The sequence below is a fragment of the Electrophorus electricus genome, unplaced genomic scaffold (assembly GCF_041902795.1).
Source record: "Electrophorus electricus isolate QZ-2024a unplaced genomic scaffold, ASM4190279v1 Scaffold50, whole genome shotgun sequence".
In the NCBI taxonomy this organism is placed as follows: domain Eukaryota; kingdom Metazoa; phylum Chordata; class Actinopteri; order Gymnotiformes; family Gymnotidae; genus Electrophorus; species Electrophorus electricus.
Window position 1 is genome coordinate 533,714 of NW_027658768.1, and position 26,067 is coordinate 559,780.

The 26,067-nt window shown below is 40.8% G+C and overlaps 1 protein-coding gene across 1 annotated transcript; it reads left to right on the forward strand.

The window, feature by feature from the left end:
- The first annotated feature begins 3,272 nt into the window (after nucleotides 1–3,272).
- Nucleotides 3,273–24,645, forward strand: LOC145656145 (homeodomain-interacting protein kinase 1-like). Its single transcript, XM_081709522.1, has 10 exons — nucleotides 3,273–3,277; nucleotides 5,780–6,131; nucleotides 6,698–7,065; nucleotides 7,619–7,742; nucleotides 8,052–8,153; nucleotides 8,270–8,344; nucleotides 8,646–8,827; nucleotides 9,043–9,122; nucleotides 11,703–11,831; nucleotides 24,443–24,645. Exons 1-10 carry the CDS (start codon nucleotides 3,273–3,275, stop codon nucleotides 24,643–24,645), a joined length of 1,620 nt encoding a protein of 539 aa, XP_081565648.1.
- Nucleotides 24,646–26,067: the final 1,422 nt, after the last annotated feature.

Genomic DNA, 26,067 nt, shown 5'->3' on the forward strand with positions numbered 1-26,067 from the left:
CGTGGCTGCCTGTACACGGGCATCTCGTCGTTCCCGGAAGAAGCAGGCTCACGTTTATTTTGATAACGACGAGATCCCAGGTAAGCGTCTACCCGTCTTGACCAACGCTTGCAGGGGGGAGCGGCCTGCAGCGCAAGACGTGAAACCACGGAAAGAGGGAGTCCAGGAGGGTGGCCAATCTTGACATTATTACACTCAGGAATTAAAAAAAATATATTGTAGCATCCCATGAAATGTGATCTTTCACACATAATGAGAGAGGTTGGCAAAGAACTAAAACTCAATTAAATATATCAACTTCCCCTTAAGCCTCTCATATACTCCACATTTAGGAGCAAGCCTACTCCTACACAATAAGCAGTGCGGTATATGAAAAGAGTAGGCGTATCAAATAAACAGAGCAACATGGTTAAGGTCCAGCCAGATATGTAAATGTTTGCCAGAACATCCAGTGTGTGTCTGCCGTTCGGTCAAAACTGGATCAGTCCAGAGGCCGCCCCGTCAGATCTCTTTTGAACAAAACAGTGGTCGAAATGCTGTTGAGAACAGTTTTACAGTTACAACAACAGAAAAAAGACTCAAATATATGCTGGATGGTTTATTCATTAAGGGAGAAAGCTGTCTCTCTTGTGGAGGATTTGCCACAGAGACCTGGGCATGTGGTATGGTCTCTGCACGGTGCCGTCATTACGCTCCAGACCCTCCACTAGAGGAGACAGAAACATCACAGTGGAAATAAAAACAATATAGTCCTGATGATTGGCATATGTGTAGTAGCTTGAGAGTGAAATGTGTGTGTGAGTGTGTGTGAAGGATTACTCCATATATCCCTTTATGTGCTCGACTGTTTCATTAACGGAAGCGAATCCAGGGAGAGAGAAGTCTGGAGGAACGTCCTGCCAGTCAAAGCTAGGCAGACATCTCCCTAGTTCTGGGTGGAGGGAGAGACAGAAAATAATATGACTAACAATTAAACCTGCTGACTTATCACTGCAGGTATAAGTACTTTCCTGGTGGTTTGGTTATGTTTTGGTACATAGCATAGTCAAACTGTTACAAAACAGAATGGACAAATTAACAGGTAGTTGTGTAATCCTGCTGTCTTTACCTGGTTTACTTGGCGTGTAGAAATATGGACAAAGCTCTTGATTGAGGATGTCTTGGACACTCTGTAGTGGAAATGCATGTGAAAATCTCATTAACATGCAGAATGCTATGTATGCACAAATGCTATGTATGCGTGAGTGGCTAAGCCAATGCATGAATTACATGTACAAAGAGTTGCATATTGCAAAGACTTTTGATACGACAAATTCTGTTCTGTCAAGAGTGAGGTGAGGGTTTATTTCTCAGAGATGAAGCTGGTTACATTGCTTATTTGCAGTGTGAGGTTTTACCAATGTGGTTTGGGCGAGGTCAAGTCTAGGGTCACAATACTGCTGCTGAAAGAAGTCTTTAGGCAGGGCATTTGGGGCATACGCCTCTGGGGGCAACTTCCAGAACTCTGAAGGGCATTTTTTAACACAGACCTGCAAACCAACGCACAAACACACAGAGTGAAGGAGATCTTATTTGAGTAGCTAAACACAGTGTTGCTTTTTATATTTCTATCTACACTATTTACACATTGTTCATTGCATGATAGAGCAAAAGGCTCCCAAACCAAGCAGCAAAAGGAGACCCAAGCCCCCAGACTTACAAACTGGCATTCACATACTACATGCTAAACTGTTTTGTAATAAATGAGTCTCATGTGCATATTTCTAAAAGGCTACTGACATACGTGTTTGGTTTCTGTACAATGTCAACAGGACATTTGTGTGGAAATCTCACTTGAGTGGTTGGACACTGGAGACCCTCTAGAATGGCGTCCATTTCTGTCGTTGCTCTGGCACACTTCAGAAGGTCAAAGTAGAGGACGTTTGGTTTGTCACTGAAACACGAGAGGATGCAGGAAACAAATGCAGCTTGACACATGAATATTAGCCAATTAAATAAACAATTTTTATTCAATTTTTTGAGTATGTGTATCAGGATTCAGTGCTGGAGAGTCACACCACTACCCAGCTAAGTGTTCTTTCTTCGAGGGTGAATTGGACTGGGGTAACCAATAAACTCTGCAGTGTTGTGACACTCCTAGACCTGAGTTTGGACCCCTTGGTTTAGAGACAATCATTAAACACAAGTGATTTGATTGGTTCCACTTGTTGCTGTGCAGTGCCAATCATGAAAATCTTAAAGCTAAAGTCTAACCCATCTTGTCTTGTTGATGTTTCATGTTTCCACATGATTTGCACCTGCACAGCTCCATTGTAACCCTAGTCCGACTCACTAAAGTCCATTCGAAAGAATACTGACGGTGTTCCTTACATACTGGGTGTGCTGTTTTGGTATTCCTGTGAAGATATAAATACTTATCCAGTATGTGAGGGACTTACACATTGACTCCAGCTCCACAAAACATCCCAGTGGAGTTCTGGGGCAACACGACATGACGAGAGTCTCCAAGCAGCCACGCTGTGTTAGAACCTCCGTTAGAAGGATATCTCACAAGCCATACATGGGTAAAAGACCTTCCGCTTGAGCCCACAATAATAATGATTTTTTTTTCCCCCATGAAAGTGTAGTTGGAAATGTTTCTTACCCAGGGAGCGAATAAGAATATAGGTGACAATGGCAGCCACAAAAATAATACAGCAGATAATGTCTGCACATCTCCTGAACAAAAACAAGAAATATTATTACACATTGCATGATTTAAATTATGTATTAAAGTTATTTAGCTAAGTGAAATAACTTTATAGTCTTAGTCTAGATCTATGGCCTTAGTATAGTTCTTGTATAGCGTTAATAACAGACATTCTGTGATCCATGATGTGTAGAGCTTTAAATGGTTTTTTAAAGTCGGCTGATGTGGAGGAGTAAATCGGAGGTATGGTCTCTGCACGGTGCCGTCGTTACGCTCCAGATCCTCCACTAGAGGAGACAGAAACATCATAGTGGAAATAAAACCAATATAGTCCTCATGATTGGCATATGTGTAGTAGCTTGAGAGTGAAATGTGAGCTAATAATGTTTTTTATAATTCTATTCTCCCTGAAGTAAAGGGACGAGACCATACAAGCTTTCGACTGTGTGTGCCCAATGTCATTATGAACTGCTGGAATGAAGAGAGAGAGAGTGTGTGTGTGTGTGTGTGTGTGTGTGTGTGTGTGTGTGTGTGTGTGTGTGTGTGCAGCTTACAGAAGCAGAGGAAAAGGGTGTCCACACACATGCTGTACACACTAAAGAAGCCCTGCGCGATGAAATAAGCTCCCACAATCACCGTCTAAAAAAACAGCAGTAGTAGATATACATGCTGGGCCTTCAGTATTATGAGAGGAACTGCTGTCCAGAATAAATGTGTAAATCATGGTTATTTACAAACAAAGTGACTTTACAATCACTGTCAATAAGCATTTTGGAATCTAAAAAAGAAAGAACCATTTCTTCAGTGTACTGAATATGCTGATGTTTTGTTCTCACACAGACGCAAGTGTCAGCACTTGAGCTTTTCTGAGGTTACAATACGTACAATAACGGGCAACCAGTAATAATGCAGCAGCTGAAGCTGGAAATTGTCATATGGCAGCCTGATTCTCCCAGAGAAGAAGAAGAAAGCCAGCAGACCTTACAGGGAATGTAGAAAAACCCTCAGAGTTACCTATTAAAGTGTGTTGCCATGTGCCATCATGGTCAGAATGTGATGAAGTGTAGTATGGGTAATATACAGATGACTTCACTCTATATTTCTCACCTACAAATCCGACCACTAGCACCTTGCAGGAAAACAGCAGCGTGTCTGTAACACAGTCCAACACCACCACCCTGTGGACAGAGGGACATGGTCAAGGACAACGTGCTAAATATGAGCTAGAACAACCAGACACAAAAATGACTGATCAAAATAGCTAATGTCAACAAATATGTATACAAATTAAAGTCATATTCATATGAATATGTAATGATAAATTCCAACATTTAATATTTTTGCCTTAAAAAATGGAAATGGAAGTAATTTGTTCCACAACAGTAACATTACATCATTTATATACACACAAACCCAGATTGTGTTTTAGACTAAAATGTAATTCATGATAAGTAGAATCTTTACATTGCAACTCTCTTCTTTGCCTTTAAACACATTGAAACAGCGTTTCAAAGCATTGTAATCGCGCTAAACACTGTTTCAGGGCAAGAGATTGTGTTTTAGACTAAAATGTAATGCATTATAAATGGAATATTTATATTGCTACTCTGTTCTTTACCTTTTAAACACATTGAAACAGCATTGTAATCACCCAACAACACTGTTTCAGGGTAAGAGATTTTGTTTTAGACTAAAATGTAATGCATTATAAATGGTATCTTTACATTGCTACTCTGTTCTTTACCTTTTAAACACATTGAAACAGCATTGTAATCGCCCTAAACACTGTTTCAAGGCAAGAGTTTGTGTTTTAGACTAAAATGTAATGCATTATAAATGGAATCTTTACATTGCTACTCTGTTCTTTACCTTTTAAACACATTGAAACAGCATTGTAATCGCCCTAAACACTGTTTCAAGGCAAGAGTTTGTGTTTTAGACTAAAATGTAATGCATTATAAATGGAATCTTTACATTGCTACTCTGTTCTTTACCTTTTAAACACATTGAAACAGCATTGTAATCGCCCTAAACACTGTTTCAAGGCAAGAGTTTGTGTTTTAGACTAAAATGTAATGCATTATAAATGGAATCTTTACATTGCTACTCTGTTCTTTACCTTTTAAACATATTGAAACAGCATTGTAATCGCCCTAAACACTGTTTCAGGGCAAGAGATTGTGTTAAAGACTAAAATGTAATGCATTATAAATGGTATCTTTACATTGCTACTCTGTTCTTTACCTTTTAAATACATTGAAACATTTTTCATCAGCTTACACTAATGGTCTTTGTAATGATGAGCATTAATGATTAGAGGGGGTATCTCCCTCAATTATAGAGTGGATGAACTCTTGTTATGCAATTGATTAATTGACAGAGGTGCTGCAAGTTCAGGAGCCTCTCAGTTGGAAAGGTGTAGGAAATACTGCAGTCAGCAAGGTATCAGCAAGCACTTAGAGTGCCAGAGAGTCTAAGAATAGAAGCTGTTTTTTTCTTGGCCTTCTGTTTTTCAGTGTGGCAGCATCGCTGAAAGGTCAAGATGTTGTTTTAGCACACAGAACCACCTTTGAGTAACGCAAGACAAAGAACTTGTCTTTTCTGAGAAGCGTGTAAAGAGAAAGCAATCACTTGCTAAAGCCTGCCCAAAAAACAATGGCATCGATCAGGGCTCTGCTCTGCTTCAGACAGAAATATTCAAAATTAAAACTAAAACAGCAGTAGATGTTTTAAAAAAAATCAAAGCTCTGTGATTTAGCTAATTTAGCTAATTGATGGTTATTATGGCACATCACATTCAGCCTCAAAGAACAAACAATCTCTCTCGTTCATTTGGTTAGTAGTCCTGTTTTCATCTTTCCATAATGGTATATTCTCTTGCCCTTCAGATTCCTTCAGTGAGATCTCCCACTCCAAGAAGGTTAAATTTGAGAATCCTGCGCGGGGCGGGAGCCCTGGCCCTCGGATTCGGGCGGGGACACCCTGGCCCTCGGATCCGGGGTTCAATTCAATCGATGGCTTACCTGCCATGGTCTTTTCCCCCTCTGGAGCCTCGGACGAGGCTTCGTCGTCGTCTTCCTCCTCTTCCAGCTGGCAGGGCGGAGACGAGGCATTGACCTCGCGGCGTGCTGACGGCTATCAGAAGCGGGGCAGCCTCAAGAGGAAGAGAGAGGAGGCACACAGCAGCAACAGTGTACAGATCCTGGAGGAGCTCTCCTCCCCTGGGTTGTCCAAGTGTGTGGCCAGGGGCAGCGATTGCGAGTACCAACTGGTGCAGAACGAGATCCTCCGCTCCGTCTCCAACAGCTACGAGGTTTTGGAGTCCCTGGGCCGTGGAACCTTTGGCCAGGTCGCCAAGTGCTGGAAGCGGGGCACCAGTGAAGTAGTCGCAATCAAGATCCTGAAAAGTCATCCGTCCTATGCTCGACAGGGCCAGAACGAGGTGGGAAAGTTGTGCCTGCTTTAAATGAGCTATTGATATGGCCTAGAATCAGCTGTAGCCCTGATTCTGTTATTGTTTGTTTCAGTTTTTACAACATATGTTCTGTTGGTGTCAGATGTGCTAACGCACACTGTGGAATTTGTATACAGCCAGGGTAGCACAGAAATACTTGTTTGGCACACTAGTTCTAATTTTCACTAGTTCAGTAGGAACTAGTTCGGATAACACACGGACAGCTTGAAGCTTACTCTAAAAAGAAGATTTAGCTTCAGTTGTGTAAGCCATACCTGTTTGGATGTGCATTAAAAATGTTATTGTTATGAAAGAGCATTAATCTGCATTGTTTGAGTACCAAAAGCAAGTTCATGGGTTCATTTCCAAGGGACCACTTCCATAATTGCATCTCCCAAATCCTGTAGAAGTAAATGGTTGAAGGGAAGTACACAAAGTGCTTGATGCTATTGAAAATAAGTAGGCTATTTGTCAGCAGTATCAAACTTTGAAGCTGTGACCACGTAGCTTCGGCTTAACGCGTATTCCGTCTTCCCTCCTTTGCTCCTCCTCAGGTGAGCATCCTGAGCCGGCTGAGCAGGGAGAACGCCGACGAGTTCAACTTCGTGCGCGCGTACGACTGCTTCCAGCACAAGAAGCACATATGCCTGGTGTTCGAGATGCTGGGGCAGAGCCTCTACGACTTCCTCAAGCGCAGCAAGTTCAGCCCACTGCTGCTGAAATGCATCCGGCCCGTGCTGCAGCAGGTCGCCAAAGCGCTCATGAAACTGAAGAGCCTGGGCTTGATCCACACCGACCTCAAGCCCGACAACATCATGCTGGTGGACCCCGTCAGGCAGCCGTACCGCGTCAAGGTCATCGACTTCGGCTCAGCTAGCCACTTCTCCAAGGCCCCCAGCTACCTGCAGTCCAGATACTACCGGTGAGGGACACGTGCTGAGGCGTGTTAGAAATAAGTGTGCACTTGTTGCACTCGAGTGTGCTTTAGAGTAGAGCTGCATGTTGTGGACAGTTGTAATAACCCTGCTACACATTAAAAGCCTATGATGAGCATTACAGTTAACTGGAGCACGATTGATTTATAAGTGGTTTATTTTTATTGGGTCATGTGAGTGCTGTTATTTAGCAAAAACACCTAATGAACCGTCTTCGGTGTCTGAGATTAGTTAGGATGCGCTGAACTGCAGGCTTTGGTAATATCAGTATTTAGCGAGTCTGTACAAAACCGCTATTACATTGTAGCTACACTGTTAATTAACAGTGTAATATACTGAGTAACGGGTGTTTAACTGCATTGGTACTCTGTATTTACTTAATGCAAAACAGAACATTATTGTAGTGTTGGTGCATTGTAGTGTTGGTTCCATGTTACACTAGAATAGTGGGTGTGTAATGTCTAGGAACACAAACACCCCCCCACGGAATTATCAGCCGAGGCTGATTTCATGATGGCGATCTCTGTGTTTTTGGTCCAGATCGCCTGAGATCATCCTGGGTCTCCCATTCTGTGAGGCCATCGATATGTGGTCCCTGGGCTGTGTCATTGCTGAGCTGTTCCTGGGCTGGCCCCTGTATCCCGGAGCCTCCGAATATGATCAGGTAAGCACATGGTCCTTTGAGCTGTGCCTTAACGCCCGTACAGCATCAGTGGTGCAGACCTGTAGTGGTTTTGTGGCTGTAGTGATATATGTGTGTGTGTGTGTGTGTGTGTGTGTGTGTGTGTGTGTGTGTGTGTGTGTGTGTTTGTGTGTGTGTAGTTTGACCTTTTAGCTGCTTTGTCGGCCCGCTCATTTTTAGGATTAATATAAATGAGTTTCTATGGCCTGTTTTTTTAGACATGCACTTTGAAAATGAAAGGATTAACTCAAAATAAAGTCATAATCCTTTTGCCGTATGGTGTCTCTGCAGATCCGTTACATCTCCGAGACGCAGGGCCTACCAGCAGAGTGCATGTTGAGCGCAGCGACCAAGACGCACTATTTCTACTGCTACCCCCTGTGGAGACTCAAGGTTTGCCTGTCTTCAAATGCCAAATGCCATGTGTTTTTTATAAGGGACGCAACTTAATGACTTCATGTAACTTAATGGTGGAGCTGAATGGTTTGTTTTTTCTTTCCTTTCTCCAGACACCTTCGGAGCGTGGCATCAAGTCCAAAGAGACTCGGAAGTACATTTTAAACTGCCTTGACGACATGATGCAGGTTATTTGGGCTTTTGTGCGCGTAACTATACGCATTTCTTTTAGTGTTGCGATGTGAAATTGAAGAACGTGACAAAGGGCTCCCGCAGCTCACATTATAGAGCAGGTAGAACAAGGTGCTAGCTGAAAGGTCGAGCGTTTCTGCTGTCATAATGAGTAGCGCATGTAAGTCGCTCTGGAGAACGACATCTGCGAAGGGCAGAGCAGTGCGTAGAAATTTGCTGCAGAACTTCGTTCGTATTGGGTGCATTGCCGCCCTCTGCTGGTGAATAATATGACTCACCCATGGGTCTCTCTCGCAGGTCAATATGACCAGTCTGAAAGGCACCGACGTCTTGGCGGAGAAGGCCGACCGGCGGGAGTTCATCGACCTACTAAAGAAGATGCTCACGCTAGACGCTCACAAAAGGATCACGCCAGTGAAGACCGTGAACCACCTGTTTCTGACCATGACCCACCTCCTCCACTTCCCTCAGAGTGCACAGTGAGTTTCTCCAGGCCTTCCAATCTACATGTCAGTGTTTCAAAAACATTTTAAGGAACACCGTGTTAATTTAGAAATCCAAATAGCATCAGAGTTTCTCTGCTAGTACTGTAACCCCCCCCCCCCCACCTGTGTGTGTGTGTGTGTGTGTGTGTGTGTGTGTGTGTGTGTGTGTGTGTGTGTGTGTGTGTGTGTGTGTGTGTCTCTCGCTGCAGTGTGAAATCTTGCTTGCAGAACATGGAGATCTGCAAGCGGCAGTGCACAGGCTTCGACAGCAGCAAGACCCTGTTTGATGGTAAATCTGATGCCCACTTTGGTGCTTCTTTTAAATGTTACATTAGGGTTGGCTTTTTGTTTGTTTGTTATTCTTCAAGTAGATTTAAAACATCACCAAACTGGCCTCCGATTCCACCTATAAAAGAAGACAAAAATGGTTTCAAATGCAAGTGTTCTACCAAATCATGTTACTGCTCAAATGTGATCCACAAATGGTGAATCAGGTTGTTGCCTAGTATTCGAGTAGCCGATAAAGAGGCCCCTCTACCGTAGTTCAAAACGAAATTCCGTTGAATCCAAACTTCATTGTGTAATTGTTGATCATTGTAGCTGAGGTTTTTGTGTCTCTCGTTCTATAAGACCAACACTATGCTTTCTTCTATGGTTCTTGTATGTGTATTTGTGGAAAATTCAATTCTACTTGTGTTTTTGCAGTACACAGTACTTAAGCAGACCGAGAACTCTTCTTGGTTTTTCAAGGGTTGCGACTTGTGCAATATTCAGCACATTTAAATAAATGTTTCTTTCTTTTCCTAGACGTTTTCCAAACACTTGATTCTTTATGACATTATGAAAATTTCTTTCTTTCCTCGAGTACAAACTCGAGTCCATCATTCATTGGCTGATATGTTACTATCATACATGTATACATGCAGACTCAAGCAAGGAGTTTGTAATGGTGGTACAACTGTGTTCAGGTCATTTGATACTTTTTATTGATAAAGATGTTCTTTTCCAGACTCAGTAGGGTTTTGTTGTTTTGTTTTGTTTTTTGTACCTCTATGAACATTATTGAATAATATGCCTTATAAGGGAATCTCTAATTAAGAGAATCATGTGTTTACATTTGGAATAAATTACATTCTGATAATACCCTAGCACCTGAGTCATACACGTTTTCTTTAATGAAAGGGGTTCAAACCTCTCCTGTACACCAAAGCATCCCAAGCCAAGTCTTGGAGGATTTGTCTGTCAGTCATTAAAATATCAGTTCACAGAAAGATGGATGAAACATGTTTTACTTTGATGAACTTTTTACCTTGGAGTACTTTGTTTAGTGTGAGAAGCTGTAAATGTGTCCAGTCCTTAAAGCATTATTCTGATTTTTCTTGTCCCCTCCATCATTTTCATGCTCTCCTTGTAAGGGCTGTGAAGATGCTCAGCAGAAAATGAGCTGCTCAGCTGCAGAAGAGCACTTCAACCTACATTTCAAGCCAATTCAAATTTGAACTCCTACACTGTCTTCTCACATCCATTTCTTTTTGAATGTCAGTTAGGACATCAAGATGAATTAAGCACACTAAGCCCAATACTAAGAGACTGGTAGAGTGGATGAGCCACAGAGCAGGACACAGCACTATTTTTGCTTCAGCCAGTGCTAACTTGATGCAGTCTTGCTGCTTGGGGATTTTGCAGGCTTTGACTTCTTGGGTGTGTGATGAGGATTTTGCTTAAATTAAACTCCTCATAAACACGTATGACCAACCTGTGCCTATGCTCTACCAGGACCTCATCGCGTACTTCTCTTTCAGTAACTCGGAGCCTGTGTTTTTTTGTTTTGCTATTTCTGACATGATTGGGCAACATTTTCCTTTTAATGTATATGTGGAATCCACAAAAAATATACCCACTTAAGTGTGCTTCAGCATAAATAAGCAGACACTGCAGTTTGGATTATTTCTAGGGAAACAGGAAAATATAGTATCTTTAATTCGCTGCATAACAGTTTACATTAATTATTAATCATTCGTATGTGTTGACAGTTGCAATAAACAGATTAAGAAAACATGCCGTGAAAATGCTGCCGTGTCCGTATTATAACAGAAATAATGCAGCTTCACTGAGCAGATCATCCATAAAACTTGCTCTATATGGATTTTATGAATAGTATGTTAATTTTGTTTAAAAAGACGATGAGGCCTAATGGGAAAGGCTAAAGTGTCAAGTCGGACTTGAATTCAACGACTCAGGTAACATTGGGCTCTCTAGCTAGGTTAGCTAGCAGACAAGCTGTCTATTTGAGATGGTTAACTTAGCTAGTTCACACATTACTTATGCACATCTCTTGCGGTAACAGACTCTAATTTTCATGGCGATGGAGCACGTTAGTTAACTAGCAGATTAACTGCCAACTATTTACTGTAGCTGCGATTAACGTTATTATCTAGCATTGGCTCGCTAACCGTCGGATTGCTCTAAAAGAGCTGTGACAGCTGCGTGTCAGTCCTCGGTCGCTGAACTGTCTTCATGTCTAAGCACGGATACCAGTCGATAATGGGATCATTTGGGGGAGAATGAAGTGTGAACTAGCTAGGATAATTAGCTACTATGGCTAGGTACCTGTCTGCCAACGATGTGGCAAATTTAAAATACTGCAGTTCTTTCGTATAAAGGGAAGCTTAAAATTGTGACATGTGACCTTTTATCTTGGCTGCTGGCTAGCTATTGTAATTAAGTTGAATTTCAGCTTGGACACCTTTATAGTAATTGATGGTTATTATGACACATCACATTCAGCCTCAAAGAACAATCTCTCTCATTCGTTTGGTTAGTGGTCAGTTTTCATCTTTCTCTAAAGGTATATTCTCTTCCCCTTCAGTTTCTTCCAGTGGGATCTCCCTCTCCAAGAAGGTCAAATTTGAGAATCACGCGTCTGGCGGGAGCCCTGGCCCTCGGGTTCGGGCGGGGTCGCCCTGGCCCTCGGGTTCAGGGTTCAACTTGTTCTATGGTTCACCTGGCCTGGGCTTTTCCACCTCTGTAGGCTGTGACTTGGGTAATATTCAACACATTTTTAAAAATGTTTGACAGTTGCAATCAACAGATTAAGAACACATTTTGCAGGTTAATTACTATAGTGGTAGTGTTTTTTAAAATCTACTTCTATTTTAGCTTTAATTTTGAATAAAGCCCATAACTAGATCTGCATGGCTTGCGGCTATTGTAATCAAGTTGAAATTGAGCAGAGCTAAATTATTTAAATAAAGCACTTTCAGGGTGATGTGGAGGCAAAACAACATGGAAGATTGTGATTTACATCCGCTTGATTTTCTTGAGCCTTCTTTCTGCAAGATTAAGGGTGGGAAAATCAACAGAGAGTAAGTTATGAAGTTAACTAGCTGGCGTTAGATAAATCACAGAATTGTGGTTGTGTTTTTTAAAATCTACTTCTGTTTTAGTTTTAATTTTGAATAAAGCCCATAACTAGATCTGCATGGCTTGCGGCTATTGTAATCAAGTTGAATTTCAGCTTGGACACCAATATAGTAATTGAAGGTTATGATGGCACATCCCATTCAGCCTCGAAAAACAAACAGTCTCATTTGTTTGATTCGTGTTCCTTTTTTCATCTTTCCCTAAAGGTATGGCATCGCAGCTCCAGGCATCCTCTTCCGCTTAAGTTACCTCTAGTGGGCTCGTCTGCTTCAATAGGGTCAAATTCGAGCGTCATGCGTCTGGCGGGAGCCCTGGCCCTCGGGTTTGGGCGGGGACGCCCTGGCCCTCGGATTCGGGGTTTAACTTGTCCTGTGGTTCACCTGGCCTGGTCTTTTCCACCTCTGTAGGCTGTGAGTGGGTAATATTCAACACATTTTTAAAAAATGTTTGACAGTTGCAATCAACAGATTAAGAACACATTTTGCAGGTTAATTACTATAGCTAGCTACCTATCCACTAACGATGTGGCAAATATAAAATATTGCAGATTTTCCATATAAAGGGCAGGTTAAAATTTGTGACCTTGTATTTTATCTTGTCTACTGGCTAGCTAATAACACGTGCACTTGGACTTTCCACTTTTAGATGCTACACCTGCCTGTTATTATTACCTTACTGCCAAGTCATGAAGAATCCATAGAGTAGTAAATTGATATTCTGTGGGAATCTTCTCATACCTGTCGATACAGCACAGCTAGATTATTTAAATAAAGCGCTGTCAGGGTGATGTGGAGGCAAAACAACATGGATGATTGTGATTTACATCCGCTTGATTTTCTTGAGCCTTCTTTCTGCAAGATTAAGGGTGGGAAAATGAACAGAGAGTAAGTTATGAAGTTAACTAGCTGGCGTTAGATAAATCACAGAATTGTGGTTGTGTTTTTTAAAATCTACTTCTGTTTTAGTTTTAATTTTGAATAAAGCCCATAACTAGATCTGCATGGCTTGCGGCTATTGTAATCAAGTTGAATTTCAGCTTGTACACCAATATAGTAATTGAAGGTTATTATGGCACATCCTATTGAGCCTCGAAGAACAAACAGTCTCATTTATTTGATTCGTGTTCCTTTTTTCATATTTCCCTAAAGGTATGGCATCGCAGCTCCAGGCATCCTCTTCCGCTTTCAATTAACTCTAGTTAATTGCTTCAAGAAGATCAAATTCGAGCGTCATGCGTCTGGCGGGGACGCCCTGGCCCTTGGATTCGGGCTCCAATTCAACCTATGGCTCACCTGGCCTGGTCTTTTCCACCTCTGGAGGCTCTGAGATGTGCAATATTCAATACATTTAAATAAATGTTTCATTCACATTATGGAAATTTCTTATTTCCTGTAGTATCTTCAACGGTTCAGTTTTGCCAGCATGCTCTATGTACCTCTTTGAACATAATTGAATAATATGCCTTGCAAGGGACTGTTTTAATTAAAAGAATTAAGATAATCATGTGTCATACACGTTTTCTTTAATAAACGGTTGGTGGTGCTGTGCCAGTTTCACTAATTACTTAAATCACTCAGGCAAGGTTGAAGCTGCTGTAAATGATTTTGAAGTTATCAACTTCTGCTGTACCACTGAAGGAGTCCACCCCCTCCCTTTAGAGCATCTGTTTTTTTAATGGATATAAATCTGGAAAATTACAGACTTGACAGATTAAAAAGCTAACAACAAAAAAAATAATCAGAGATGACTTTTATAAGCCGTCACCTTAAAAAGGCACATTTAAAGAGTGGATCCAGTGCTCCAGCTTGCATGGAGTAGGCTGGAACATGTTCCTAATTAGGAACCACAACATGGCTGCTCAGGAAATCTGAATGCCAGACAGACAAAAACAAGGGCTTCAAACCTTTCCTGTAACACCAAAGCAACGCAAGCCAAGTCTTAGAGGATTTGTCTGTCAGTCATCAGCTATGGCTGTGTCACCTGACTGAGAAACACCTGGGTTACCTCTGACCCATGGGGTGGTAAATGGTCTACCAAAAACGACCTCAAATAGTGACAATTTGGTGGTGGCACTGGGCATCATTCTGATCTCACACAACACTGCTGGCAGTAGATTGAGGTAATAAAAGCAATATGGGCATCCGGTGATATGGAAGAGGATCGCCTTTTAAATAAAATGCAAGTAGCTCAGGTTGAACATAATGGTACCAAGAACCGGTTGGTGTAAGTATTGAATATTAATATGCATACATTGAATAATGTATGGTTTGGAGAACAATAGTGGAACCTGAACAAGTATTATTAAAAAATTAAATTGTGTATTGAGTGTTTTAAAGTGTGTATTGAGTTAACAGTCTTGAACTTAGGAAGACCTAGGAAGGACAAGATCTATCCATTTCTTTCCTGTTTTCCATCATGGCCTTTGTTTCAATGTATAATTCATTTTGTCAACAATGCCAGATGACTGAGGATGGTAAGGGATGTGAAACTTCCAGTCAATAGTTAGGTAGGTGCATAGTTTCTGAGTTACCATAGAAATGAAACAGGGTCCCTGATCTGAATCTATTACCCGAGGCGCACCGTACCTCGGTATTATCTCCTTGGCTAGGATTTTAACCACAGCGCGGGCATCTTCCTTAGAACAAGGAAACGCCTCAGTCCACTTGGAAAACCTGTCTAGAATCACTAGCAAATACTTCAACTGACCACAAGGTGGCAGGTGCGTTTTGTCTAGCTGTAGATACTGAGAGGGATCTGCTCTAGTAGAAAGTGCCATTATTGTTGGTGATTTCAATATTCACTTTGATAGTGCCCAACACCCTCTGAACTTGGCCTTTAGTTCTATATTAGAATCAATTGGTTTCAATGTACAAAGAGAACCCACACACTCTGGTGGACATACTTACCCTGCTCTCATATTGACTGACTAAATTAGTACTTATTGTAGGGTATTGTTTATTACAATGATGTTGATTAACAAACTCTATCACTTATTGTTTATTGCACTTATCATTGTTTAAAATAGACCTTATGTGTTTTGTACTTCTAGGTATCAGCATTGATCCCAGTATTCTAGTTCACTGGTATGTTGGACTCTAACCTACTGTACTGTACTAGGATATATTCTATGAGTAAATGACAAAGCACTTTTGTAAGTCGCTCTGGATAACAGCGTACTGCTAAATGCTGTAAATGTAAATGTAAACATACGCTTGACTTAGTACTGCCATACGGTGTAGACATGGAGAAGGTAGTTATACTACCCCAGTCAGGTGCCATCTCAGGCCATTCCCTAATTTCATTTAAACTATGCATGAGCCACACTATCGTAACCTCGCCTCGCTATCATACCAGACACACGATCACATCGTCCACTGCACCTGGATTTATTGGGAATCTCCCAGACTAATAATTTGCGCCTAGGATTCCCTCAAACCCAACGGAACTTGATCAAATTACTGAATGCTTAGAATCAGTATTCTGCTGTGCACCTAATGATGTTGCTCCATTTAAGAATAAAAAAATTAGCTACAAAAATGTAGTACCTTGGTATAATGATCTCATTCGCAATTTAAAACAAAACACTCAAAGAATAGAACATAAATGGCACCGCACTAAGCTCGTAGTCTTCCAGCTTGCATGGAAGGAGAGCCTACTCACCTATAGAAAAACACTTATTACTGCTCGAACAGCTTATCTCTTGAGCCCAATAGAAAATAACAAAAATAATCCTAGATTTCTTTTTAGTATCTGTACAGTCAGGTATTTTATTAACTACTTCCCATCTTGGGGGTCCATGGGTTTTGAGAGTTATGATAAACTGGGATGTTATGATGCTGTCACTTCACCTCTCTTTTGTCACTCGAGTGTGTTGACTGAGAGCGGCGGAGTGCTGATGTTCCAGGGTGCCCTCGTGCCTGTGTTTCCTTCTGGCTCTTTCCTTTTAGCTGTGCTGCCATAGCTAGATCTGCCAGGGCCCATCTTTCCACATTATAGTTCCATAATTTACACACCCTTGTACCTGGACATGCCTAATAATCTAGTCTCTCTTTCTGCCGAGGTACACCTACTCCTGATGTCATGATGTTACTGAGCCTCAACCCGTCTCAGCTGCCATGGCTCTTCCCACCACCCCCTGATGTGCCCTGCTGTAGGCCACCACAGCTCCACCCTAGCCAACTGCTTCTCCCTTGCCCTTAATGGATGCTCTCTTGTGGGATGGGCTTTGGACACATGCAAACCATCGCGTCAAGACTAGGGCCTCTAGCAAATTGGACTGGACATTAACTGCTTATTTTTTCATTTTTTATTTATTTCTCTCTTAAAATTGATATTATTGTGGTGAGCGTTGCCAGGCAAAGGAGGATGGGCTTCCCCTTTGGGTCTTGGTTGCTCTCAAGGTTTCTTCCTCATGCTCTAGGGAGTTCTTCCTCGCCACTGTCGCCCTTGACTTGCTCACTGGGGGCTTGGACTTGGACATTTGTAAAACTGCTTTGTGACAACATCTGCAGTAAAAAGCGATATATAAATACATAAGGATAGTGATATTAAATGCAACCGCAGAAAAATGAACCAATAACATCATTCTTGCACAAAGAATTGTCCATCCCACTACCAATGTTACAATGTATTCACCAAATCTACTTTTACATATTGTTATTTGCATTCGGCACTATTAGATACAAACCATACATTAATCAATATGTTCCAACACATTCCAAGAGAAGGCTTCTCTTGACCTTATCCTAAAGAAGATTGTTTTTCTATATGGTCTTGAGCCTGGTGGAGAGGTCATATATCTTACCCTGAGGTCCACCAAAGCCTACCTAGGATCCTTTGCTTAAGCCTGCAGATGCCTCTGCCCTGTACGCAAATCAATCTGAAAGGACACAGAATCTTTATACTCCCTTATGTTTTATGTTATTAATATGTCTAATGCATTGTTCGGTCTCTTTTGCCTGTAAACACTCCTTATTACCTCAAGGGCATGCCACTGTGTGAGTCCTCAGCCCGCCCGAACCAACACCACTGATACGACCACCTCCGTCGTCGGGCCACGGCCGTCGATCTTCTTTTCTGATTCATCAAGAAGTCTTTTGTAGGGCTGAAAGAAGATCGATACGTATTACATGTTTTAAAATTCAAATTCTTATATGTTGTGTCTTGTTTTGTACATTGTTGTATGTCAGTAGATAATGTTGTTTTTAGTTTATAGATTTGTAAAAAAATAAAAATAAAAATCTCAATACTATCTTAATAGGTTTCCAACAGTCCCATGGTAGGCAGTAGTTCACCTGGGTGCTGGGAATATTGACATGCCTATCGATATCTTGTTGCCATTTTTTTTTTGCCTTGGCTCCTGCCACAGTTCCAGCAGTCTGTGATGTCATCCTACGATAGGTCAGGAAGCGGCTCCGTTCTTCACCACCGGCCCGCAGCCTACTCGCTCGGCCGGAGGAAAGTCAACTGGTACCCTTACCTGTGAGAGGAAGAGGAACAGCGACAGACAGGAGGGATTCCTGCATTGAACATCAGATGGATTATTGAAGTTGATTATTGTAGTAAAAAAAAATATCTGAAACTTTAAAAGGGCTGGCAATTAATATGATTCATGTTTCAACAGAAATATAAAACACATTTTAGGACTTGCAGATGCTTTATTTTCGTTAAAACTATTTGTAGATTATGTTGTGAACTATGCCCTAATTTGTTGTTTGTTGTTTGGGACCAGTCTGTGATGATCTGTAACCAACACAGCAGCATAACCAAATTTGAACTTCTGCTGTATTGCAAAACAATATCAAATGTAAAAATATGATAATTATGGCCACATTACATCTCTATCACTTATTGTTTATTGCACTTATCATTGTTTAAGATAGACCTTATGTGTTTTGTACTTCTAGGTATCAGCATTGATCCCTGTATTCTACAGTATTCTAGTTCACTGGTATGTTGGACTCTAACCTACTGTACTGTACTAGGATATATTCTATGAGTAAAGGACAAAGCACTTTTGTAAGACGCTCTGGATAAGAGCATCTGCTAAATGCTGTAAATGTAAATGTAAATGTAATCAAAAACCAGCCATTTTTGCACATTTTCAGCAAATTGATGTTTCAGGCTTTATTGATGATTTGAGCGTTGCCTTGTAAAGAACGATAACATCCTCGTGAAACGTGACGAGATGGGGGAAACATCTTCACTACCTATCATAAGACAAAAAAGTTATTGATTTTTAAAAAATGGATATAACTGTGATATTCTGTCTAACAACTAAATTGTCATATGTGTTTCTAGCAATATGTTCTTACCTGTAGTTGCAGCAGCAGCTACAGTGTTAGGGTGCTCCTTGCTTTTCTTTTTGAGTTTCTAACAAAAACAAAACAATGATTTAGTAGAAAAATATCAGAGCATAAGTACATTTATAACTAAAAGTACAGATACAAACCAGTAATAATGCAACAGAATATAATTTAGAACAAATTATGTCATTTATGCAAAGTGATATATACACATTCAGTGTGAAATGAAATTCAAATATGCACTACTTTAAAAATGAATAATGTAACAAAATCTAAATAAGAAATAAGTCAAATGTTTTACCTTTAAGTCCTTTGAGACCTTACTGAAGGGGAATAGAAAATGCAATCTCCCCTTCTGGGCTTTCATGGTTTTGCTCTGATTGTCCAGAGCAGGCTCAGTACATGGTGACCTAGCAGACATCTCAGACTGTAGTGATGGAGAGCTATGTATATCGATGCTGAACAGGGAAGACCAGTCATTGTGTACACTGGGGGACTCTTGAGCCTTCTTCACAGAGGGTGGGACAACCAACTCCATAACTTGGCTTGCCATGACGTCGGAGGAGGTGTTCATACTATCTGTGCATAGCTCTGATGATGCCTGTGATGATTTCAAGTCATCCTGCTCTAGGTAGATTGGCATGACCATACCACAGAGCTCACAAGATGAGACCCCTTCAAGGTCAGGATTTATTAAATGACGGGACAAAAAATGTGTCCTTCCTTTTATGTGGGGATTGATGTCTTGCGACAGTTCAGCAAATTCCTCCATCTCATCATCAAAGCGCTGAAGCATATCCGAAACTGGAGAGCCAGCTATAGGAATGGTACTTATAGGTCTAGATGTACCATCGTCATGGACATCTGAGGATAACGATGTCAAACTCTCAGTATCTCCTATCAGAAGCTCACTCATTGCTTCTGAATTTGTATCTTCCATGGTCGAGTGGAATTTCATCACAATTTGGTCTCTCTCATGGTCATCCAGGCAACTGCGATGCGTATCAATAACTGCAGTCCTAACATCTCTGCTTAGAGAGTCTATATGAGCTGTCCCCTCCTTCACGTGGACTGAAGCTGAATGATTTATCTCACAAGATCTGGTACGGAAAGCATTCAGCAAATCTGCAGTTTCCTTCTTGGAATTTGAAAGCAACACTGATCTTAGATCAACATCTAACATTTCTTCCAGAGATGAAAGAAGACCCATCACAGTTACTTCACTGACAATGTCGGCAATGAATGAACCCATATGAGAGATCATGACCTTTGTCTCCTGTGAAAGAAAGGAGAGATAACATAGAAAGGCGAACATTGAAAATTGCTCCAAAATGGTTTTGGTTGTTTGGTTTAGAATTAATATGAATCCCATTTAAAATATGTTGATGTGTAAGCAATGTAGTATGACTTACTGGACTAGGGATTGCTTTCCGGATAGATGTCCACTGCCTAAAAGAATGTGAATAAAAGCATTCTTTAGAACTATAATTAATATTTATTCTAAAAATCTCATACATTCAAAAGTATACCAAAAATAAAAATTATAAATTGAAAAAGCAGAAGAAGAAAAAGAAGAAGAAGAAGAAGAAGAAGAAGAAGAAGAAGAAGAAGAAGAAGAAGAAGAAGAAAAGGTTTAAAAATGGCATACTCATGAGTCAGATCCATCACAAAATGGGTCAAGATTGGTGCAATATCCAGCTTCTCCAAGTCTGGGATGATTTTTTTGGCTCTATCAAGGAGCATTTTGCTGTCATTCCTCACAGGTTTATTCTCGTCTTGTCTTGTGCTTTTTGACTTGCTCTTGTTTTGAGAACCATAGAAGAGGTTGAATAAAAAGAAATTAAATATCAGGATAACATAACAACTGTGCTGACATCTCACTTATTAGCAACAATTCGATTTTCTGATGAATAACAAATTTGGCCATTTTAAACTCACCTTTTTAAATACTGAAGAAGCCCGTGCCACTTTTGGAGGTGAAGGAATTTTACTATGGAAACAACAAAAATATATAAGGAAATGTTGTTCGTTTGTCATTCTTCAAACATCAACAGCCTGAACTAAAATCCATGATCAAATTATTTTGAGAGAGCTTGTGTCTAAGTTTATAGATTGTTATTCTTATTCTCTATTTAATGGATGAATCACTCATAGAGCTCAGGTCCATGTTGTATTTTGTTAATTGCACAATACAATCAAAATGATTTTATTCTACTTTAGCACATTATAAGGAAAATAAGACTAATTCCTTTAACATTACTTCCTAATCTTTTAAAATAACAAGGCTGATGAAACATGTTTAATCTGTTTCATGTTTCATCGTTCCGATACTTTGGAATAGTCCAGAAAGTATTTATAGTATCTATTGGTGTTTAATACAGATTAAAGAGTGGCTTGTTTAGCTTAGTCTAATTGTTCAGCTTGTTTAGCCGGGTTAATTTAAATTCTGTTTAAATTAATTTCATTTTCTACATTTATATTTTGTGACTTTTAACTTTTATTTGATCAATGTTTTATTGCTGAATACTGTTCGTTCATTTCAGTGTAAAGCACCTTGAGATTTTGGGTTCTATAAGGAATATGCTGTATAAATAAGAATCATTTAAAATTCATATTGTTATTCTAAGATTTTTTAACATTGTAGTGCAAAGGCCTTACATCTTCCTGCCAAAAAGACGCTTCTGTTTCTCCATTTGTCCTGGTCCAAGTTTTCTTAGGACTCTCCTGGAATACTTTGTTCTGAAAAGGCGATATGAAGTCAAAAGCATAAATCATTTTTACAGTTTGGTGGACAGACAGCAATCTAACATGTAAGCAGGCAGGCTTGAGGATCAGAAGGCAGACAGTTATACATGTGAATGGCAGTCAGTTCAGAAAGACTGTCAGTATGCAGACCAACACTCATGAAGGACAGAAAACAGGCAAGAAAGCAATCAGAATGGCAGCACACCTTTACAGGTAAATTTCAACAGGCAAGCAGCTGGGTATGCATATCCCTAAACCATTAGTTCCAAAGGCTAAATCTTACTGCATTGAATACAAAAAGTTTATGAATGGTTTAAACTGATTTTATTAGTGGTTAATAATTAGGTCACAAACAACTTAAACATCATTAAATAAACAGTCATGACACATACACAAAAGGGGCAGCAGGAATGTGTTGACCTGTAGAATGTGTTGGTGGGTATATGGAAGTAACTTATTAGCTAACAAATATCTGACCCCACAAAATGGTGACTGTTGCAGAAGGCAAACTAAGATAAGTAACCAGTCAGGTTAGCAGTACGTATGAAGGTGAGATAACTAGCCCATATGGCAAGCAACACGTCAGCTGCTCTTTTTATGCATTTAAACTGTTCATTTATAGCCATTAACAAGGTACTTTAAAACTCTACTTTTCAAGAGGTAACCCATATTTCAAAAACTGATACTCCACCGTCAAATGTTTCTTTCTAAGAAAACAAGCTGTAAGGTAGCAAGCAAATTTCCAGAAAACACTAATGTCTGCTGAGAGCCCTGTTTTCTTTACTATTTAGGTTACTTTACTCATAACAAGAAGGCACAGAAAGCACACCCATATGTATGCACAGGTTATGTCTTGATTTTATATGTTGCAGCTGACCAAAAGGGTCGCTGCTACCTTTCATGGTGTTACAATAAATTATCATCAAAAAATGGAACTCTCTTTTGAGTTAAGGGCCAAAAAATTTGCTCATAACATAAAACCCATCTCCGCTTCACTGCTTCAAGCAATAAGTCCTTTTTTTTGGTAATTCTTTTACATATATTGGTTTCCACAACGGGACGAAAATGACAGGGACTGAAACGCACCCATTAACAGCTTACGTGTTACGTGTTACGTAGCTTACGTGTTATCCAAGTCATTTCCAAATATTCAACCTGCGGCTCGGCACCGCTAAAATGATTTTATAACCGTGACGGCATCTGACAGAATCAACACATAACCGACAACTGCTGTGAAAGTTAGAAAGCACAGAATACATTGTTTTCACTCACACAGCGCACAAAGTGTTAATGGTCAAAATTATCAAATTCAATTGTTCAAAATCAAAATCAAAAGCAGATTCTCTCTAGTGAGTGAACAGAGGTAGACGCAGAGAGAGGGGCGCTACTGTGGATCGACTCTTCTCTGCTAAGTAGAGCTGTTCGTCTCAAACTGCCCGCACTTAGGAACGTTATACGCACCTGCAGCGTGGACGTACCACATCGAAATACGTCACCAAGTGTGGGCAGACGAGAAAGGGCGGGTATGGTGATGAAATTTGGTTTAATCACTTATATTACTTGTCTTGTACCTTTAAAATAGCAAAATCTAAATAGCATGAAAAGCAGTCGCTTATGCTTGACATAAAGCCTTGTGTGAGAAAACAGGTGGAACGTCAATGCATTCCATAACTATATAAAACTACAGCAGACAGACCGTTCATCATAAAATTAGAAAAGCTCTAGCTATAGTAGCTAAGCGGACATTTAGACAGACAAACAACCCAAACTGCAATACAGACAGAGGTGGGTAGAGTAGCCAAAAAGTAAAACCACTAAATTATCTGTTAAGTGGACGTACCGAACCAGGAATGGGTTTGCTCTTCCTCGACTCGTTTTGGCCAAGGGTGAGCGAGGGACTGTGGGTTCCATCAGTGCACATTCCTTGACCAATGTATTCTTAATGATCCATTTTATTTCTCATTCACACTACATCAAAGACAGTTCACTTAATTTTCAAATCCAGTGTGCATGCCTTAAAAGTATGCAAACTGTTCAAAACATATGCCTTAAATTAGAAAATGATATGCTGCTGATCATTGAAATAATCAACTTTCTGGAGAAGGAGAACCAGTCTCGATTGCAGTGGCTCGCACTGCTCTGTGCAAACAGTGTGCACAGAAAACAGGGATCCTCACGATTCTTTCCCAGCTGTTCGTCTTGGTTTTATTTGATAATGATTCTCTCATCAGAAATGCAAAATCTAAGTACTGAACTCTGTTAAAATTCTTATAATAAATGCATTTATCTATTATATTTACACATATTTTCTGTGTTTGAACAGGCATGGTATGGACATATATACTTTGACATTTCCCAGATCTATAAACAAATCTCACATACAAGACAGAATTCTGATACCGCACCTTTTGCAAAATTGTACATTTGCCATTAGATCATGTTTGGCTTGTGTTTTAACCTGTGCTAGAAGCCTCCAGGGTAAAACACAAACCAAACATGATGCCTTGCCGGCTCCTGAATATCCCTTTCAGTATCTACAGATAGACTACGCACATGCCACCTTGTAGTCAGTTGAAGTACCTGCTGGTGATTGTAGACAGGTTTTCCAAGTGGACTGAGGCATTTCCTTGTTCTTAGGTTAAAATCCTAGCCAAGGAGATAATACGGAGGTACTGTGTGCCTTGGGTAATAGATTCAGGTTAGGGACCCTGTTTCATTTCCAAGGTAACTCAGAAACTATGCACCTACCTAACTATTGACTGGAAATTTCACATCCCTTATCATCCTCAGTCATCTGGCATTGTTGAGAGAATGAAACATACCTTGAAAGAAAGGTTAACAAAGGCTATGATGGAAACAGGAAAGAAGTGGATACATCTACTGCCAGTGGTGTTATGTGAGATCAGAATGACGCCCAGTGCCACCAATAAATTGTCACCGTTTGATGTAACTTTTGGTAGACCATTTACCATCCCATGGGTCAGATGTAACCCAGGTGTTTCTCATTCAGGTGACATGGACGTGATCTTGGTGGACTACACCCAAATGTTGACTGAGAAATTGAACAGTGTGCATGGTAATGTCGCTTGCTCTCTCCCTCTTCCCGCAGACAAGCCTACTCATGCATTTATTCCAGGTGACACTGTTTTGGTCAAATCACTGAACCCTTGGAAAGCTGGTAAAGCTGCGTATGGACCCCCAACAACCGTGATCGCAGTGACCCGAACCGCTGTGCTTACATCGGGATCAGCACAGTGGATACACACCAGCCGGCTGAAGAAATCACCAGTAGCTGACGCGTCCGACAAGCAAAATGCACCTAAACACATTCACATATAGTACAAAATTTGTTATATGATTTCATGCTGAGGGACTGGCCCTTGGCTGCACCACACACCAAGGAAGTACTCCTTGTCCCTGTATGTCAATACACTTTAGCATTGGTATTATAACTTGATAGATATCCTTTCTGCCTATTAACATCCTTTTGCTGACTCTTTGGTCCTTTCCTGAAAGGTTCTTGCAAAACCTTACTATAGGAATAATGGGCCCCATTCATTTGATAATATTGGCATTATTTTCAGTCTCAAAAAGTACAAAATGGGGGATAGTGGGCTTTCAGAGTCATCAACAACAGTGTAATGGTAAATTAGCTTGTGTGGTCTCCCTGGTAGCGGTAGGAGAGGTGGAGCCAGGAAAGGACTGTCTGGTTTGTCAAGCATTCCATACACCCTGGGTACCAGTCCTGGTAGATGATGTTATGGCAGCAGCACTTAATCATAATTCATCCGACTGTCAGATCAATATGGGAGTACGGTTTATACGAAATGTATCTAAGGCAGCAGCTGCCAGTGGTAATCTCCCCGCATGGGCCCTGTTTGGTCGTTCATGGCCAAACCACAGGACAGACTGTGACATTGGCATTTGTAAATGGTATTACCCCCATTTCAGAAATATGACCCTAGCAGTATTACCTGTGAAAGGTAGCACCTGTCTATGTTCTGCAGGCTTGCCTGATTGTCCATTTTTTGGTCACACGCTGTGTATAAATGAGGTATGGACATTAGGCACGGGACTGGGCAGATGCACAATAAATAATATAACAGGCACACCGTCTCTTTGCCCTGCGATCCTGGGCACTGGCATATCTGCAGCTATCATGTGGGTATGCGGTAGGATGGAATACTCCAGCCTACCCACTTTGATTGTTAGTCATACCTGTCATCAATTTCCCTGAAAAGGATGTTGTACCCCAGCATTAACTATCCCATCTCTGGTCATATATACATGTTCGCAGTTGACATCTGACAGAGCTAAAAGGTCTGTAATTAATGGCACCCCTAATAGGTATGGTGGGTATGTACTGGCCAACCCATGGACTAATCCTGGAATGAACGCGGGTGGGAGTTTGTTCCTGGGAGGAGGAACTACTGCAGCCCTTAATAAAATTAACGGTTTGGCATGGCAGGTACTTAATTTAGCCAATAGGAGTGAAAACGCCATGGCATTACTCAATGATAAGGTAAATAAGATCCGTACCGCTGTCATGCAGAACCGCCTAGCCCTAGATCTCCTCTTGGCAAAGGAGGGAGGCATCTGCAAGGTCATTAATGAAACGTGTTGCTTTGACATCCCTAGTTACTATAACAGCATTACTGACATCATTTTGCACATGAAGACCGCTATTGCTGAGCCTCCACCCGCCGATGATTCTTGGTTCAGTTGGTTAACTGAGCTTGTCGGCCCTTGGGGATCTTGGCT